The 19,626-nt window shown below is 48.7% G+C and overlaps 1 protein-coding gene across 1 annotated transcript in view; it reads right to left on the reverse strand.

Moving 5' to 3' along the window:
* Positions 1-12,264: 12,264 nt before the first annotated feature.
* The window catches only part of nxn (nucleoredoxin), a 107,158-nt gene continuing 99,796 nt past the window's right edge, over positions 12,265-19,626 (reverse strand). The window contains exon 8 of the mRNA XM_033045719.1: positions 12,265-13,265. Within this exon, the coding sequence (XP_032901610.1) occupies positions 13,083-13,265 (183 nt within the window). The 3' untranslated portion in view covers positions 12,265-13,082. The remainder of the gene's footprint in view (positions 13,266-19,626) is intronic.

The raw sequence follows: 19,626 nt of genomic DNA on the forward strand, positions 1-19,626 counted from the left end.
GCCCTTCGGCCCATCGACTCCATGCCCACCATTGATCACCCCATTCACACCAGTTCTACATTATGGGCCGGCACGGTGGCACAGCGGTAGAGTTGCTGCCTTACAGTGCCAGAGACCCAGGTTCGATCCTGACCTCGGGTGCGGAGTTTGTACGTTCTCCCCGTGACCGTGTGGGTCTTCTCCGGGTGCTCCGCTGTCAGAGTGAGGCCACACGCAAATTGGAGGAACAGCACCTTATATTTCGCTTGCGTAGCTTGCACCGCAGTAGTATAAACATTGATTTCTCTAATTTCAAGTGACCCCTGCATTCCCTCTCTCACCCCCTCCTCCCCCACCCTAGTCGTCCTGCCAGTTCCACTGTTCGCATCCCTGTCTCCCTTCGTTATCACCACTTCCCCAGCCAACAATGGACCATTGTGGGCTCCACCCTTTCCTTTGGTCATCTGTTGCCGGCCTTTTGTCATCTCCAGTTCTCTCCCCTCTACTGAGCAAGGATCCCGATCCGAAACATCACCCATCCATGTTCTCCGAAGATGCTACCTGGCCTGCTGAGTTACTCCAGCACTTTGTATCTGTCTGCGGTTCTTTGTTTCTGCACAGACAACCAGGCTGCTGTGGTTTGGTGGAGCAGTCGTTAAAACACTGGGTTGGCAAACTGCAGAGCCGCACTAATATAGTCATAGAGTGATACAGCATGGAAACAGGCCCTTCGGCCCAACCTGCCCGCACCGGCCAACATGCCCCAGCTGCACTAGTCCCACCTCCCTGCACTTGGTCCATATCCCTCCAAACCTGTCCTATCCATGTACCTGTCTAACTGTTCCTTAAACGTTGGGATAGTACCAGCCTCAACTACCTCCTCTGGCAGCTCGTTCCATACACCCACCACCCTTTGAGTGAAAAGGTTACCCCTCAGATTCCTATTAAATCTTTTCCCCCTTCACCTTGAACCTATGTCCTCTGGTCCTAGATTCCTCTATGGACATGGGATCAGATGCTCAAAGCTCATTGGGATAGCTTAAGAATCTATATATCAGTTAACCTGATAAAGCTGCATTTTAAAAAGCCAGTGGTTAGGAAACAGCAGGGCTGTCATAAAACCCCGTGACAGTGGGGAGCGGCACGGTGGCGCAGCGGGAGGAAACCCGAGCACCCGGAGAAAACCCACGTGGCACGGGGAGAAGGTACAAACTCCGTACAGACGCCACCCGTAGTCAGGATCTAACCCGGGTCGCTAGCGTTGTGAGGCAGCAACTCTACTGCTGCGCAACCGTGCTGCCCATTGCAAGACCAGCCATCCATGGAGAGAAGTCCAGTCAGTCCTGAACCCACACTGGGCAGAAACTGGGAGTCGGAGAGTCTGGGACTAGAGGTCTTGGTCTTAGGCACGAGTTATTGATTGGGGACGATCAGCCATGATCACAATGAATGGTGGTGCTGGTTCGAAGGGCCGAATGGCCTCCTCCTGCACCTATTTTCTATGCTTTTATGTTTCTATGTTTCTAGAATTAAAGGACGTTTTTTTAGGAAGGGGATGAGGAATTTCTTTATTCAGGGGGTGGTGAATCTGTGGAATTCTTTGCCACAGAAGACTGGGAACAAAGTCAGTGCATATTTAAGGCAGAGATAGATAGATTATTGATTAGTACATGTCAGAGGTTATGGGGAGAAGGCAGGAGAATGGGGTCAGGAGGGAGAGATAGATCAGCCATGAATGAATGGTGGAATAGACTTGATGGGCCAAATGGCCTAATTCTGCTCCTATCACTTATGACATTTTGATCTTATGATCTGCCAGAGAGTCTGTTTAGATAAGTGGCCAGCTTTCATCTCTTCATTGTAATCTCTCACAGTGGGGGTTAAAGAGCAGAGTGCCCCGCTGTGCTGACTGATGTTATCTCCTTGGCAATCATTCTGATCAGAAACAAGCTGCACTCTTTAATCCAGGCACGACGGGCAAGAGACAGGCTGGCGTACAAATAAAACCAGCTTAGTCCTCGTGGCATGAGCCAACATATATCTGGAAGATTAAGCAGTCTCCACACTCTGAACAGATGGCCACACAAACGTGGTCCATTCACCCTGCACTCACAGACTGCCAGCATTTGCTCTGTGTGTGGAGGTTCGGCTCTGGAGATGGAACTCTTCTTTGAAACTCGGGACGTGGGTTCACAGGCCGGAGCTTACGACCAAAAACTAATATGAAAGGAGACTGCTGCACCAAGGCTATGTTATAAGTCTGAACCAGACCCACTTCGTCCTTGACGTAGTTGCTTCCTGGTCTGTGACTTCCAGAGTTTAATTGTCGTATGCACAGTTTAGTTTAGTTTAGTTTAGCGATACAGCGTGGAAACAGGCCCTTCGGTCCACTTAGTCCGTGCCGACCAGCGATCCCCACACATTAACACTACACTACACGCACTAGGGACAATTTAACATTTACACCATTAACCTACAACCCTGTACGTCTTTGGAGTGTGGGAGGAAAGGGCAGATCTCGTGGAAAACCCACGTGGTCACAGGGAGAACGTACTAACTCTGTACAGACAGCACCTGTAGTCGGGATCGAACCTGGGTCTCTAGCGCTGTAAGGCAGCAACTCTACCGCTGTGCCACCATGCCGACCCTGGCATATAATAACATACTCGCTGCAGCTTCACAGGCACGTTTAATGTAACAACACAACTAATAAATACACAATGGGATCAGAGTAGCACCAGATTAATAAATACACAGTTGGACTAGAGGGCACAGCCTCAGAATGAAAGGATCTACCTTAAGTAGGAGGAATTTCTTTAGCCAGAGTGCTGTGAATTCATTGCCACAGATGGCTGTGGAGGCTAAGTCACTGGGTGTTTTTAAAGTGGAGATTGATAGGTTCTTGATGAATAATGGCATCAAAGATTATGGGGAGAAGGCAGGAGAATGTTGAGAGGGAGAGATAGATCAGCCATGATTGAGTGGCGGAGTAGACTCGATAGGCCGAATGGCCTAATTCTGCTCCTATGACTTATGAACAATAAACTACCTAGTTCTAGGTAATTCTAGGTAAACCAGACTATGACAGTGCAAGGTAAAGTACATAGTATATCCTGAAAGAACACAAAGTGCAGGAGGAGGTTGGCAGCACTTCTGGAGAACATAGTCAGACAGTGTGGAAACAGGCCCTTCAGCCCAACTTGCCCACACCGACCAACATGGATAGGTGACACTTTGGGTCGAGATCCTTCTTCCTGTCCTTTGTACATTTAGGTTTATTATTGTAACGTGTTCGGCAGTACAGTGAAAATCCTCAAAGAACGTCTATGTTGGGAATCTAGTATTGAGCGTTCAAACAAGGTGGTTTGTGTGATGGAGAAGATTGTGTGTGAGCAGGGCCTCAGTGTTGGGAGTGTGGGCCTGGAAGAACATATTCTCCACGTGCTTGTGACCTGGTAAATCTTCCAGTTCAGCTCCGATGACATTCAATTACCATTTCAGATGGGCTTCTTCCTGCACAGATGCTGCCCGGTCAGTTCAATGCTTCCACGGTTCTATATTATCATGTTTACTAAGGTACAGTGACATTTATTCTTTTGCCTAGAGTTCAGTAAATTATTACTAGACTTAGGGACAATCCCAGATTAAGTGCAACGTGTATAGAAATGGCTCACTGAGACCATGCACAAGGTTTTGGTGTCATTTTCAAAGTCCAAGCTGCAGCCTGCCATGAAGGCCCGTTGTCCTGGCAACGTTGCAGGGTCGGATTGGCCAAGCAAAGAAGCAGTTCATAGATGATAGGAGATTTAGGCCATTCAGCAACTTCAAGTCTACGCCATTTAATCATTGCTGATCTATCAACCCCATCCTCCTACCTTCTCTCCCATAACCCCTGACACCCATTCTAATCAAGAATCTATCTACCTCTGCCTTAAAAATACCTATTGACTTGGCCTCCACCGCCTTCCGTGGCAATGAATTCCACAGATTCACCACCTTCTGATTAAAGAAATTCCTCCTCATCTTCCTAAAGGACCGTCCTTTAATTCTGTGGCTGTGCCCTCTGGTCCTAGACTCTCCTACTCATGGAAACATCCTCTCCACATCCACTCTACCCAAGCCTTTCACTATTCGGCAAGTTTCAATGAGAGCTCCTCCCCCCCCCCCACCTCATCCTTCGAAACCCCAGCGAGGACAGGCCCGGCGCCATCAAACGCTCTTCATATGTTAACTCACTCATTCCTGAGATCATCCTCGTGGGCCTCCAGTCCTCCAGCGGTGCCTGCCGCTGCAAGTTTATTCAAGCGAGCTATTGTTGCTCAGAAACACGAGAACCACGAATTTGGGCTTGGTGCTTTTCTCGGCTATTATGCAACGTGACAAGCTCGTTAGCGGTGATGAGCAAGGGGTACACTTTACCATCTGACAATAGCAACTCAATAAATCATCCAACACTGCTTTCAACTGATACCTTAGTGATAAATGATTGTTGGTTATGTGAACTGCTGCAGTAGTTGTCGGTGACAAGTGTTAGAGGGAGATGCAACCCATATGGATATACCGGGTGTGATGAGCTAGTGAGCAGCCTGCGTTAGAAACACAGGATGCCCAAAGCAATATCGATTTATTAAAACATAGAAGCCCTTTGGCCCACTAAATCCACGCTGACCATCCATTCACACTGGTTCTGTGTTATCTCATATCCGCGTCCATTCCCTCCACAGATGCTGCCTGACCCACTGAGTTCCTCCAGCACTTTGTGTTTTGCTCAACATTCCAACATCTGCAGTCTCTTTGGTTGATGCAGCGTGGAAACAGGCCCTTCGGCCCACCGGGTCCACGCCGGCCATCGATCACCTAGTTCCACGTTATTCCACTTTTTCATCCTCTCCCTACACGCTAGGGGCAGTTAACCTGCAAGTCTGCACGTCTTTGGGATGTGGGAGGGAGCCAGAGCACCCGGAAAACACCTAGGCAGTCACAGGGAGAAACATGCAAACTCCGCACAAACATCACCCGAGGTCAGGATCGAACCTGGCACTGTGAGGCAGCAGCTCCACCAGCTGTACAGACAGACAAAAGCGCACCCTTTGAGGCCTCCACCCTCAGGATTGGTGGGACCCACCTCCATAAAGACGCCATTCTCCTGCTATTGGCTGCTTTACAGAGGGATACAATGGATACAGGCCCTTCGGCCCACCTAGTCCTTGCTGATCCCCTATACAGTACACTAGGGACAATTTACAATTTACAGAAGTCAATTAACCGGCAAACCTGGACGTCTTTGGATTGTGGGAGGAAACCGGAGCACCCGGAGAAAACCCGCGCAGGTCACAGGGAGAACCTGCAAACTCCGTTCAGACAGCACCCGTAGTCGGGATGAAACCCGTGTCGCTGGCGCTGTGAGGCGGCAACTCTACCGCTGCGCCACCGTGCTCTGCCCTGGCATAACCAATTGGAAAGCAACTGAGGTCTCTTCACCGCCCAATTGGATAAATCCCGACCGTCAATTCAACAGCGTTTAGATCAGCTCCAATATTCCTGAAACCCGTATAAAAACCAGTTCAAAGAAAATGAAAAACATACAAGCAATTTCTTTGCCGGCCCCTGGTGACTACACTCCCAGCTCGGCACTTGGCCGTTTCCTGAAAATTAATATTTAATTCTTCAGCACTCTGGGGAAACTCTGGACATATTTTATTCACTCCTTATTTATTGCCCAGACCTGCGGGGTCATGTTAGGGTCACTTAAGAGTCCATCACGTCACTGTGAGTCTAGAGTTACACGCATGCCAGATCAGGACATTTCCTTTCCTATAAGGTACTAGTGAACTACATGGGTATTTTTTAACAACCTATTACTGGCTGTTATGTAGAAAAAACTAACTCCAGATTTACTTAATTGAACTGTACCTCCCCGCCTGTGACAGAACGTCAGCCTGGAGTTACAGGGTTGTTAGTCAGGGATGTAAACACAGCGCTGTGATACCTCACAGTCTTGTACCCACCTTACACAGGTCAACCAGTGAAGGCTGCTTACCATTGAGTCATAGAGGGTGGAAACAGGCCCTTCGGCCCAACTTGCCCCATGCTGACCAGGATTCCTCATCCACACTACTCCCACTTGCCCACATTTAGCCCAAGATTGACACAAAAAGCTGGAGTAACTCAGCGGGACAGGAAGCATCTCTGGAGAAAAGGAATAGGTGACGTTTCAGGTCAAGACTCTTCTTCAGACTCCTGACTTCAGACAGTCCGAAGAAGGGTCTTGACCCGAAACGTCACCCATTCCTACTTTCCAGAGATGCTGCCTGTCCCGCTGAGTTAATCCAGCTTTTTGTGTCTATCTTCGGTTTAAACCAGCATCTGCAGTTCCTTCCTTCACATTTCTTAGCCAGAAGCTCCAGCTACGGATATCGTTATTTCCGCTGGCTCCTACAGTAGCCAAGGCAGACGGGACAGAGACACATGAGGTCCCGAAGCATCTGGAGTATTGTGAGCAATTTTGGGCACCCTAAATCTGCAGTTCCTTCCTACACATTTGGCCCATATACTTCAGTTGGAGGGCGGTGAATCTGTGGAATATTTTGTCACAGAAGGCTGCGGAGGCCAAGTCAATGGCTATTTTTAAGGCAGGGATAGATAGATTCTTGATTAGTACAGGTGTCAGGAGTTATGGGGAGAAGGCAGGAGAATGGGGTTAGGAGGGAGAGATAGATCAGCCATGACTGAATGATGGAGTAGACTTGATGGGCCGGATGCCTTTTCATCTCCTTCCTAAAGGACCGTCCTTTAATTCTGAGGCTATGACCACTAGTCCTAGACTGTCCCACTAGTGGAACCATCCTCTCCACATCCACGTTATCCAAGTCTTTCACCATTCGGTATATTTCAACGAGGTCCCCCCCCCCTCATTCATCTAAACTCCAGTGAGTACAGGCCCAGTGTCGTCAAACGCTCATCGTAAGTTAACCCACTCATTCCTGGGATCATTCTCGTAAACCTCCTCTGGACCCTCTCCAGAGGCCAGCACATCCTTCCTCAGGTAGGGTGCCCGAAATTGCTCACAATACTCCAGATGCTTCGGGACCTCATGTGTCTCTGTCCCGTCTGCCTTGGCTACTGTAGGAGCCAGCGGAGATAACGATATCCGTAGCTGGAGCTTCTGGCTAAGAAATGTGTAGGAAGGAACTGCAGATGCTGGTTTAAACCGAAGATAGACACAAAAAGCTGGATTAACTCAGCGGGACAGGCAGCATCTCTGGAAAGTAGGAATGGGTGACGTTTCGGGTCGAGACCCTTCTTCGGACTGTCTGAAGTCAGGAAGAAGAGCCTTGACCTGAAACGTCACCTATTCCTTTTCTCCAGAGATGCTTCCTGTCCCGCTGAGTTACTCCAGCTTTTTGTGTCTATCCTCTTGCCAAGAACCTGCGCTTGGGAATACACAGTGAGTGACAGTAGGGGATCATGGGAAACTATTCCCAACATCAGCAGAATAAATTTGGTTTCCTCCCCATCGCTATTAATCTATCGCTTTTAATTGGAAACAGTCTTACTGCCCATAAATGGTTATCCCCATTGTCCCCACAGAATACCATAACATTAAGATAGACACAGAGTGCTGGAGTCACTCAGCGGGTCAGGCAGCATCTCTGGAGAAAAAGGATGAGTGACGTTTCAGGTCAGAACTCTTCTTCTGACTGAAAGTATGGCGGGGGGGGGGGGGGGGGGGGGGGAGGGGGACTGGAGGTAGGAAAAGGGTTGGAAAAAAATCACATTACCCTGTACTTCATTTCAGGCTTGACTCGCATGAGGCATTTCCTCATTAACTTAGCTTGCGTGCTCTCTTTTATTCACTTGGAATCCCAACCATTACACAAGGCACAGGGGACCAACAGATAGAGCAGTTGCCTCACAGCGCCAGAGACCCGGGTTCCATCCGGACCTCAGGTGCTGTCTGTGTGGAGTTTGCACCGTTCTCCCAGTGACCGCATGGGTTTCCTCCGGGTGCTCTGGTTTCCTCCCACATCCCAAAGACCAGCGGGGTTGTAGGTTAATTGCCCCCAGTGTGTAGGGAGTGGATGAGAAAGTGGGATAACACAGAACCAGTGTGACTGGGTGATCGATGGTTGGTGTGGACTCGATGGGCAGAAAGACCTGTTTCCATGCTGTATCACTAAATTAAACTAAACTAAACTAAACTAAACTAGACTAAAGGATGAAGAAGGGTCTCGACCCGAATCGTCACCTATTTCCTTCACTCCAGAGATGATGCCTGACCCGCTGAGTTACTCCAGCATTTTGTGTCTGTCTTCGGTGTAAACCGGCATCTGCAGTTCCTTCCTACACACTCCTTCCCTTCCCTTCAGAATTGGGTCTCTCTCACACAGCCAGTCGTTGCAACGAGAATGTGGCCTCGAATTCACCGCAGTTCCTTTCTTGTTCAATTTTAAGACAGCTTTGAAATTGGGTGTAATCGTAGCCGGTGCTGTCAGGCAGTGCGAGGCTGGTGGAATAGAAAAGGCAGGCGATTATTTCAATGGCAGGGGACCAACTGTTGGTGAGCAGAGAATGCCCTTGTGCAGCATTTAATTAAGTCTGGGAAATATTGGCCTTCACTATGGCGTGCAAGATTTATACCTCAATCAAAAGTTAAAGGAAATCTCCAGACGCTGATGACCTCTCTCCCATCTCTAATCAAGGGACTTCAACGTGAATTTTGAGAACTGCATGCAGTCCTGGTTGCCCCAATGCAGAAGGAGGTTCAGTTCAGTTCAGAGATACAGCACGGAAACAGACCATTTGTCCCACCGGGTCCGCGCCGACCAGCAATCCCCGCACATTAACACTATCCTACGCACACACTACGGACAATTTTTTAAAAACATTTTCCAAAGCCAATTAACCTACAAACCTGTACGCCTTTGGAATATGGGAGGAAACCGAAGATCTCGGGGAAAACCCACGCAGGGAGAACGTACAAACTCCGTACAGACAGCACCCGTAATCGGGATCGAACCCGGGTCTCTGGCGCTGCATTCACTGTAAGGCAGCAACTCTACCGCTGCGCCACCATGACTGGCCTTTGGAGAGGGTGCAGAGGAGGGCTACAAGAATGCCGCCTGCTTTAGGAGGTATTAGCTACAGGGAGAAGTCGGACAGACTTGGATTGTTTTCCCTGGAACGTCGGAGGTTTAGGGGGAAGCCTGATAGAAGTGTGTATAACGATAAGAGTCACAGATAGAGTAGATAGTCTGAACTTTTATTTTCCAGGATGGGAATGTCAAATACCAGGGGGAATAACTTTAAGGTGAGAGGGACAAGATTTAAAGGCGATGTGTTTGACGAGAGGGAAGCGGGGGCCTGGAACACACAGCTGGGGGTGGGGGGTGGAGGCAGATATGATAGTGGCATTTAAGACACTTTAGAACAGGCACGTGAATGTGCAGGGAATGGAGGGATATGGATCATGTTCAGGCAGATAAGCTTCGGCCTAGGCTTCATGTTCATTATGGGCCTTTCTCCTGTTGTTCCATGTTCTATGTTTTTCCACTCTCACTGGCTATCCAATCTCCTTGGCATTAACCTCTGAAGAAGGGTTTCGGCCCGAAACGCTGCCTATTACCTTCGCTCCATAGATGCTGCTGCACCCGCTGAGTTTCTCCAGCAATTTTGTGTACCTTCCATCTTCCAGCATCTGCAGTTCCTTCTTGAACAAACCTCAGACTCAAGTCCAGATCCAGGGACCACAGTCTTAGAATAAAGGGGAGGCCATTTAAGACTGAGGTGAGAAAAAAACCTTTTCACCCAGAGAGTTGTGAATTTGTGGAATTCCCTGCCACAGAGGGCAGTGGAGGCCAAACCACTGGTGTCACAGCTTCCTGGGCAAGGCATCAACTGAGATAGCACAGAAGGTGGACAAAAGTGCTGGAGAAACTCAGCGGGTGCAGCAGCATCTATGGAGTGAAGGAAATAGGCAACGTTTCGGGCCGAAACCCTTGGGGTTTCGGCCCGAAACGTTGCCTATTTCCTACTTTTGTCTACCTTCGATTTTCCAGCATCTGCAGTTCCTTCTTAAACAATGAGTTAGCGCAGAGGCAGGGTTGAAACTAGTCATAAGATAGACACAAAATGCTGGAATAACTCAGCAGGACAGCAAGCATCTCTGAAGAAAAGTAATGGGTGATGTTTCAGGTCGAGACGTCTGAAGAAGGGCCCTGACCCAAAACGTCACCCATTCCTTCCCTCCGGAGATGCTGCCTGTCCCGCTGAGTTACTCCAGCATTTTGTGTCTATCTTCGGTGTAGGCCGGCATCTGCAGTTCCTTCTTACACTGAGACCAGTACATGTTGTACCTTGGAGAGTGAATTACTCAGACACCCGGGTGGGTTGGACTGACGTTACATTCCGCAGTGGCCCTGATCTTTCCCCAACCCCACTGTACAAAGCAAAGTTGTTTCCTCTTGTCGGTTAGATTTTCAGCAGGAGGGCTGATTTTCTCATTAGGGCCCACAATGGGTCTAAATGGCAGAGTTGTTTTGCTGTGTTAATGCGCAGACACCATCTGGCCCTGCGATCACCCAGCCCACTCTCACAGCGGCCGAGAGTTTAATGCACGAAGCAGGAATGAAATGGAGAGGAGACAATCGCAGGGTGCATCCTTCCCCTGTAACGCGTGCCGTCCAGGGCTGGATTAACCATTAAGCAAAATAAGCACGTGCTTAGGGCATCTAGGGAAGGGGGCACCACAGAAATGGTAAATGGTTTACGGCACAAAATAAATCACTTTAAACTTGCAAAAATAATATTCGAAGTATACAAAAATAAACATTATTTTCCATCCTACTGTTAGTTTTGTTTCATTTTGAAAAATAAAAATTTGTTTTATGGTTTATTATTGTTTATATTTTGAATTACATATATATGGGGGCATCAAAATCTTTTAAGTGCTTAGGGCCTCTATGGGTCTTAATCCGGCCCTGGTGCCGTCTGATGTCGCTTCCATGACGATGAAGTAGTGGTGGGTGGGGGATGGGGGTGTGGGGGGCGCGTATTGTTTGTCTGTGTGGTGGTGGGGGGGGGGGGGGAAGGAACAACATGAGCAAATTTGGAAGGGGAATAGCATCAGCCATTTGATCATAAGTGATCGGAGAAGGTTTAGGCCATTCGTCCCATCGAGTCTACTCCGCCATTCAATCATGGCTGACCTATCTCTCCCTCCTAACCACCCCCACCCCCTCTCCCCTCACCCTCCTGCCTTCTTCCCATAACCTCTGACATGAAGAGGTCGTGGGTCAAATTCCCATTGATCCTGCCCATACTTAGTCTTTAAGAAGGAACTGCAGATGCTGGAAAATCGAAGGTAGACAAAAGTGCTGGAGAAACTCAGCGGGTTTCGACCCAAAACGTTGCCTATTTCCTTCGCTCCTTAGTTTCTCCAGCACTTTTGTCCACTTTCTGTGCTATCTCAGTTGATGCCTTGCCCAGGAAGCTGTGACAATTTGCATTGAGTCTGAAACACTGTCGAGGCCATTCGGTCCAACACATTTATGCTGATCTATGATTCATACGAACCTCCTGCACTTTTTGTGTGGAGTTTGCATGATCTCCCAGTGACCATGTGGGTTTTCTCTGGGTGCTCCGGTTTCCTCCCACACTCCAAACATGTGCATGTTTCTGTGTTAATTGGCCTCTGTAAATTGCTTTGGTTCAGAGGAGATTTTAGTTTATCTTGCCAGCAGGGTTCGGTACGGACACGATGGGCCGAAGGGCCTATTCCTCTGCTGTACTCATCTACCATCTGGTAGAACGTTAGACACCTGGGCTCAATCCTGGACCTTGGGCGCTGCCTGTGTGGAGTTTGCACGTTCTCCCCGTGACCTCGTGGGTATCCTCCGCCCTGGTTTCCTCCCACATCCCAAAGACGTGCGGGTTGGTAAATTAATTGGCCCTCTGCAAATTGCCCCCAGTGTGTAGGGAGTGGATGCAAAAGTGAAATTACGTGGAGCTAGTCTGAATGGGTGATCGCTGGTCGGCGTGGCCTCGGCGGGCCGAAGGGCCTGTTTCCGTGCCGTGTCTGTAAATCAAAAAAGCTGGGTTGCCGTCAGGTGTGCCTGGAGAAGTTGAGGGAAGGGAGAGACTTGAGGGCCCTTCGGTCGGAGTCTCCCCTCAGCACAGTCTCCCCTAGACCGACACACTGTCTACCCGGGAGAAGTGTCGCCCTATAAACCACTCCAGTGGAGGTCACACTGTCAGCCGAACGGCAGGAAATAAATCACAGCTGCGTTCAACGTGACTGTTGCCATGTTTATTGCAATAATTTAAAACATTATAACAGGACCAGATTACATAAAAAGGGGGATATAAAAAATGAAACTACATAAAATCCAGCCTTTAATTGACCGAGTGGTTGGTATCTCATCGAGGAGCGTCGAACACCGAACCGCACACCACAGGAACAGGCCCTTCGGCCCACGATGTCAATGCCCAACATGAAGCCAAGGCCAACTCTTTCAAGGACCGTATGTATAGGAAGGAACTGCAGATGCTGGTTTACACTGAAGATGGACACAGAATGCTGGAGTAACTCAGCGGAACAGGCAGCATCTGAAGAAGGGTCTCCACCTGAAACGTCAGCCATTCCCTTTCTCCAGAGATGCTGCCTGTCCCGTTGAGTTACTCCAGCATTTTGCATCTTAAAGCGGGCTGATGTTGGGTCAGCCACACTCGGAAGCTGGTCTACCTTTGAGAACGCAGTTGGCGTTGGTCGGGGGAGTGGTGTGCGGGTTACTTGCTTCTGTAGCGATGACTATATCTTCCCGCTGGGGCAGAGGGGAGGCAAGTCCCACGGGCCTGCCTGGCTTGGAGCATCACGGACATCGGCGGGCAGTCGGCGTTGGTGGCAAAATGGAAGTCAAAGTACCATCTTTACACAAAGACTCGGGAAAGAAAAGTCCAGCAGACTCCAGCACGGACCACAATGTTAAAACCAGTTTCAAATTCAAGAGTTAGAAAGAGCGTTTCGTTTTTTTTTTGGAAATTGTCTTTGTTGTTGGTGTTGTTGTTAGGGATTAAATAGAACGGGAGCGTTACAAAATCCTGGGTCAGATGGGCTCGGGTTTTAGCTTCTCCTTCAGGAAGGCCCTGACAAACTCCTCGACGATGGCCGGCGTGATCTCCTCTACATCCTTCACATACTTGGCTCGCTGCGACATGTCCAGGATGGTGAGCAGTGGCGCCGACTCGGGCAGGTTGGTGAAGTCCCGCAGCGATTCCGTCATGTCGTCCTGCAGGGGGGGGGGGGGGGGGGGGGGGGGGGGGATAGGGAGAAGAGAGGTCAGCCATAAGACTCGGAGCTGTACTCGGAGCTCGGAGAAATACAAAGCTATGAGTTGGTGAAATCCCACAGCGATTCCCTCACAGCGTACTGCAAGAGGGGACTAGGGCAAAGTGCAGTTAGCCATGAAACTAGGAGCTATGAGATAGGAGATTTGGCCCATCAACTCCACTACGAACCTGCCATTCAATGATAGAAACATAGAAACGTAGAAAATAGGTGCAGGAGTAGGCCATTCGGCCTTTCGAGCCTGCACCACCATTCAATATGATCATGGCTGATCCTCCAACTCAGTATCCCGTACCTGCCTTCTCTCCATACCCCCTAATCCCTTTAGCCACAAGGGCCACATCTAACTCCCTCTTAAATATACTGACTGATCTATCATTCCCTCTCAACCACATTCTCCTGCCTTCTCCCCATAACCTGTGACACCCTTACTTATCAATCTCTTTTTCTTGCAGTAAACGTTATTCCCATTATCCTGTATGTGTACACTGTGGAAGGCTTGAATGTAATCGTGTGTAGTCATAACGCTGACTGGATAATACGCAACAAAAGAAGCTTTTCACTGTACCTCGGTACCCGAGACAATAAACTAAACTAAACTGAGATAAACTATGAACCTATCAATTTCTGCTTTAAAAATACCCAATGACTTGGCCTCCACAGCTGTCTATGGCAATGAATTCCACAGAATCGCCACCCTCAGGCTAAAGGAATTCCTCCTCATCTCTATTCTAAAGGTACGTCCCTTTATTGTGAGGCTGTGCCCTCTGGTCCTAGACTCTCCCACCGGAACAATCCGGAACATTCATTGTTCCTGTACCACCTCCAGGACTCATGCATCGAATAGTTATTTGACTACACAAATCAGTATACAAATACTTGGCCCAGACACACGCTACTAAAACTGCCCATCAAAACATGTCTGCTAAATAACTAAGTGTATATTTAATTGTATGAGCAAAATTGGAACATTTTGATATTCCTGGAAAACAAAGCACTGTCTGCAAATGAAACATAGCAAATTTTACTTCGGAGTCACGTGAGTGACTACGTGAAGAACCCGCTCAGTGCGCAGGCGCGGCATTACGCCAGCAGTGCAACAGCGGCTTGCAACGGGAGCTAGGCACTCTCGTTACAGCATGAACCGGACCGTCAGGTGAGTATCCTGAGGTCGGGTTTTCTTTTACAGGTGAGCCTTTTTCTGCTTGTGTTTTTACAGGCAGAGAAAAAGGCTCTGGAACAAAACTGTCCCCCGTTTTCCCGTTGGGGAGGGGGGCAGCAACGGGCGGCAGGAGCGTTACCCGGTGTTCCGTAATTCCCCGACACCGTGCCGAGGCCAGCCCGCTAGTACCTGAAGCAGCGGGCTGGACGCATAGCCACTTGAGAGGCATCCGGCAGGTGTTCCCGATGTCGGACGGGACGTCTCTCCACCCGCACGGGGGGAGAGAGAGCCGCCTGAGCCGCTGGAGCGGCTCACGGAGCAGATGCCTGCGAGACGCGCTGCTTGAGGGGCGCTCTCGCTACACAAGGCACAAAAGCTCCAGAAGAACCTGTCCCCCGCTCGACTCCAGCGGAGGAGCGTTCCATTGCAGGGGGGGCAGCAACAGGCGGTAGGAACAATAACCGGTCGCCCCGCTATCCCCATCACCGCGCCGAGCCCAGTCCCGCTAGTGCCTGAACTGCGGGCTGGATGTCTAGCCATCCGAACAGGCATCCGGCCGGTGGCGTCCGATTCGTCGGACGGGGACATGTCTCCACCTAAATGGAGGAGAGACAGCCGCCTGAGCTGCATCCAACAGCAATTGGAGCAGCTCCAGCGAGATGCGCAGAAAGAGCGCTCTCGCGGAGGGAGGTCAGGCACCCCCTCCACAGTGCCTCATGCACTGCCCTTTGCTCCCTCATTACTGGAGGCTAGCATTGGTGACCAGGGCTGGGCTGGTCTGGAACAGGGGCAGGCGGACGAATTCGGGAGTATGCCAGGGGTGCAGGAACATGAAGAGCTGTTGGGTGTGATGGACCGCTTGTAGCAACCCCACGGGCTGGAGCACCGCTGGAACCAAGAATGGCGGCCAGCATCAACCATTACTGGAAAAGGTGCTCGCTGAGGTGCTGAAACAACACAGCACCAGAAAACGGTGAGGCCCTCAAAGTAAAAAGTGTCAACAGCCAAATCTGGGGGCATGTGGGTCACACATCCAGACCCAAGAACTCAAGCTACAGCGGATCCTAAGGCTCCTGACGTCAGCCATCACAGCCTTTGCTCGTTCCGTGGAGACCACGGAGATGGATACCTGCCAGCAGGATGTGCTGGCATTAATGTGTACCACACAATTTGAGATCAACAATCTCCGGAGGGAAACATAAGACCTGCCCTCAATCCCAAATTTGCTGGCTTGTGTAAAGCCCCAGCTGCGGAGACGGACGCGCTGCCATTTGGGAAAGATTTCAATAACAACTGAAGGAGATGCAGGAAGCATCAAAAACCTTCGGCCTAATGAGGGCAGGCCCCGGGACGAGCAAACCAAGACCTCCGATACCCAAGTGGCAGCACCCCACGGCATCCACCAGTCGACGTCCGCAATATGGGACTGGTGAACGCTTGGGGTCCGCACATTATCCCCAAAGATCTTTCAGATCAGGGCCCGCAGCGGACCCTCTGGAAAATGCGCCTCCCCCCAACATCGCCAGCACGTCAGAACAAAATCTTCAGGAAAATGAAGAAACAGAATCGCCAATAACCATGGAGGTAGGTGGGTCTGGTCCCTACCAGCATATAGAGAATAAGGGTGCTTTATTAACAGGGGGGAGATTACACTTGTTTAAAGAAGCATGGGGTATGGTCACGAGTGACAAGTATATACTCAACAACATTACAGGATATAAAATACAATTCATGTCAGAAAAAACGCCGCCAGTTCAACAATGGCCCCAAAGGGTATTTCTCCCTCCGTCAAAGAGCAACGTGAGGGACAAGCTGAACTGGTGAGACTTATCACAAAGGGGGTCATCAAAAAGACCAAACATGAACCTTTGGAAATTGTATCGAATATATTCACTAAAACCAAAAAAGATGGTGTCTGTCGCATCATCATTGACTTAACATCACTAAACAAATTTGTTAAGTATATACATTTCAAAATGGAGACATATGTTACTGCCAAACAACTGAATTCCAAAGGACACTTCATGGCAAGCATTTATCTTAAAGATGCTTACTATCTAGTACCCATATACAAGGATCATCGCAGATACCCAAAATTTATCTGGATGGTACAAAGCATTGCTCTATGGGCGAACTTCAGCCCAAGATTATTCACCAAAATATTGAACCCAGCCATGGCAATACTAAGAAAACAAAAACATATTGTCATGGCATATCTGGAGGATATTCTCATAGTAGGGAAAACGATGGAATTGGCTGTGGCAGCAGTATCAGCTACAAAACAGCTCCTCGAAACTCGGGTTCGTCCTACATCCAGATAAATCTAAGTTGAAGCCATCCACTATCATGGACTACCTGGGCTTCACAATTAACTCAGTCCATATGACTGTTACCTTGCCAAAGGCAAAAATGGTTGAATTAGCACAATCATGCAACAAATTAATGGTCAACGAGCGACCAACTATTCGACAAGTAGCAAGAGTAATTGGGGAAATGGTAGCAGCATTTCCGGCTACACAATTCGGACCTTTGCACTATCAAAAAATTTTACAGAGAGCAAAGGTACGGGCAATAAAACGACATACAGGTCACTATGGTCGTGTCATGAACTTACCCACTGAAGCAATATCAGAGCTACAGTGGTGGGCAGAAAACGTTTGGCATAGTTTCAGCCCTATCTTTATCACTAACCCTACTTTAGTTATTCAAACAGATGCCAGTGCTCAAGGCTGGGGAGCGACTAACTCCATATCCAGCACAAATGGTAGATGGACTAAACTAGAGTCATCATTACTACTTACACTGGGCATTAACTATCTAGAGATGTTGGGCGCCTTTTATGGTTTAAAAGCATATGTATCTAATATGCAGCACTTGCATGTTCGGTTACAAATTGATAAATACTACGGTGATGGCTTATATTAACCATATGGGTGGCATAAAATCATTATCATGCGACAAATTGGTCAACATGATTTGGCAATGGTATGTCGAAAGACATATTTGGCTATCAGCTACTTACCTACCTGGTAAGCTAAACACCCATGCCATGAGAAAATTAAACGCCAGGGTTGCAAGTTTGAACAGACCTTACCTGGAACTGGGATTGTCCAAACAAACCATCACCACCATGTCAGCATCCCTTCGAACATCCACCAAGAGGCAGTACTTAACCAGCATCAAAAAAGGGAGAAGTACTGCCAGGAAACATGGACAACATACGCAACAGCTACAGCCACCAACATACTGGAGTTCCTGGCCATCTACACCACGATGTAGGGATCAGCTACAGTGCCATCAACACAGCGCAGAGTGCTTTTTCTGCTTATCTCAAACCAGCGGCAGGACAACAGGCGATGGGATCCCATCCACTGGTGGTAAAACTGATGAAGGGCATTTACAATATCAAGCCCTAAGCCCAGGTATACCCATATTTGGGATATCAGTGTGGTCCTGACATATCTCAGGGAATGGCCACCAGCCAGATCCCCCGGCCTCGAGCAAGCTACACTAAAGACACTTAGGTTGATGGCACTTGTATCCGCTCAGAGGGTCCAGTCACTACACCTATTGCGACTGGACAACATGATAACAGCTCCAGACCAGATCTGTCGTTATCCAGCGACTGGTCAAACAGAGCAGACCAGGAACACCTAATCCAGTCGTGGCTTACCCACCAGAACCACGGTTATGTGCCATGACCTACCTACTATCCTACATAGACACAACCAGAATATTCGAGGGAGATGAAAAGCCTTGTGGGTCAGTCACAAAAACCTTATGGTGGGGTAAGAGCCAAACCATTGCGAGATGGCTCAAGCAGGTGCTAGAAACTGCTGGGATAAACACTAACATGTACAAATTTTATTCCACCAGGGCAGCATCCATGTCGACGGCTAAAGAATGGACATGCCTATACACCACATCCTGGCTACAGCAGGATGGTGGGAAGGGAAAAGACCGTTCAGAAATTTTATAATAAGCCATTGGCAAAACCTGGTTTATTTGCAGTAAAGATTTACGAACTGCAAATATTTAATTTAAGCCCAGGGGAGCAACTTAATTCTTTGTTGTTATTGTTTAAAAAATACCATTGTGTTTTTCTACAAATAGACTCATTGGTTCATTACGATAACACTTCCTCCCTCAAGAACTTCGGCAGTGAGTGAAATGAAACTGTTACACGGTTTGAAATCACAGAGCTTTGAAATCTTCACGTAGTCACTCACGTGACTCCGAAGTAAAATAGTAAGATTAAACGAGAACTTACCAGTTTGAAGTTTGATCTGTATTTTATGAGGAGTTACGATGAGGGATTACGTGCCCTCCGCTCCCACCCTCATTAAATGGATCAAACTAATAAATTGATGTCTCCTTATCTTTACTATGTTTACTTCAAAATAACTGTGTCTATCTGTGATTCCACACCGCTGCTTGGAAGTATGCCGCGCCTGCGCACTGAGCGGGTTCTTCACGTAATCCCTCATCGTAACTCCTCATAAAATACAGATCAAACTTCAAACTGGTAAGTTCTCGTTTAATCTTACTATTAAACATGCAATGTTACCAGAATAATATCACAGGACACAGCATGGAAACAGGCCCTTCGGCCCACAGAGCCCATGCCGACCATTGATCACCTGTTCACACTAGTTCTATGTGTCGGAAGGAACTGCAGATGCTGGTTTGCACCGAAGATAGACACAAAATGCTGGAGTAACTCAGCGGGACAGGCAGCATCTCTGGAGAGCAGGAATGGGTGACGTTTCGGGTCGAGTCCCTTCTTCAGAGTCTGAAGAAGGGTCTCGACCCGAAACGTCACCCATGCAAGGATATGGTTCAGGAAGTCGTGTTGCAACTTTATAAAGCTGTGGTTTAAGCTGCTTTTAGAGCATTGTGTCCAGTTCTGGTCGCCCCATTGCAGGAAGAGTGTGGGTGCAGAAGGGTTTTACCGGATTGCTCCCAGGATGAGAGAGGATTAGAGTTGGACGGTGAAAAAGGGATTGGTGTCGGCCTCCTCATTCTCCACGGAGAAAAGGTGCCCATGTTACAGAAGAGAAAAATCACAGCGGGTAAACATGAGGTGTCTTGTGGATCTCCCAACACAACAGCAGATACAGACTCGGAGTTGGTGCTGTAC

The sequence above is a fragment of the Amblyraja radiata genome, chromosome 28, assembly GCF_010909765.2.
Source record: "Amblyraja radiata isolate CabotCenter1 chromosome 28, sAmbRad1.1.pri, whole genome shotgun sequence".
NCBI classification, from domain to species: domain Eukaryota; kingdom Metazoa; phylum Chordata; class Chondrichthyes; order Rajiformes; family Rajidae; genus Amblyraja; species Amblyraja radiata.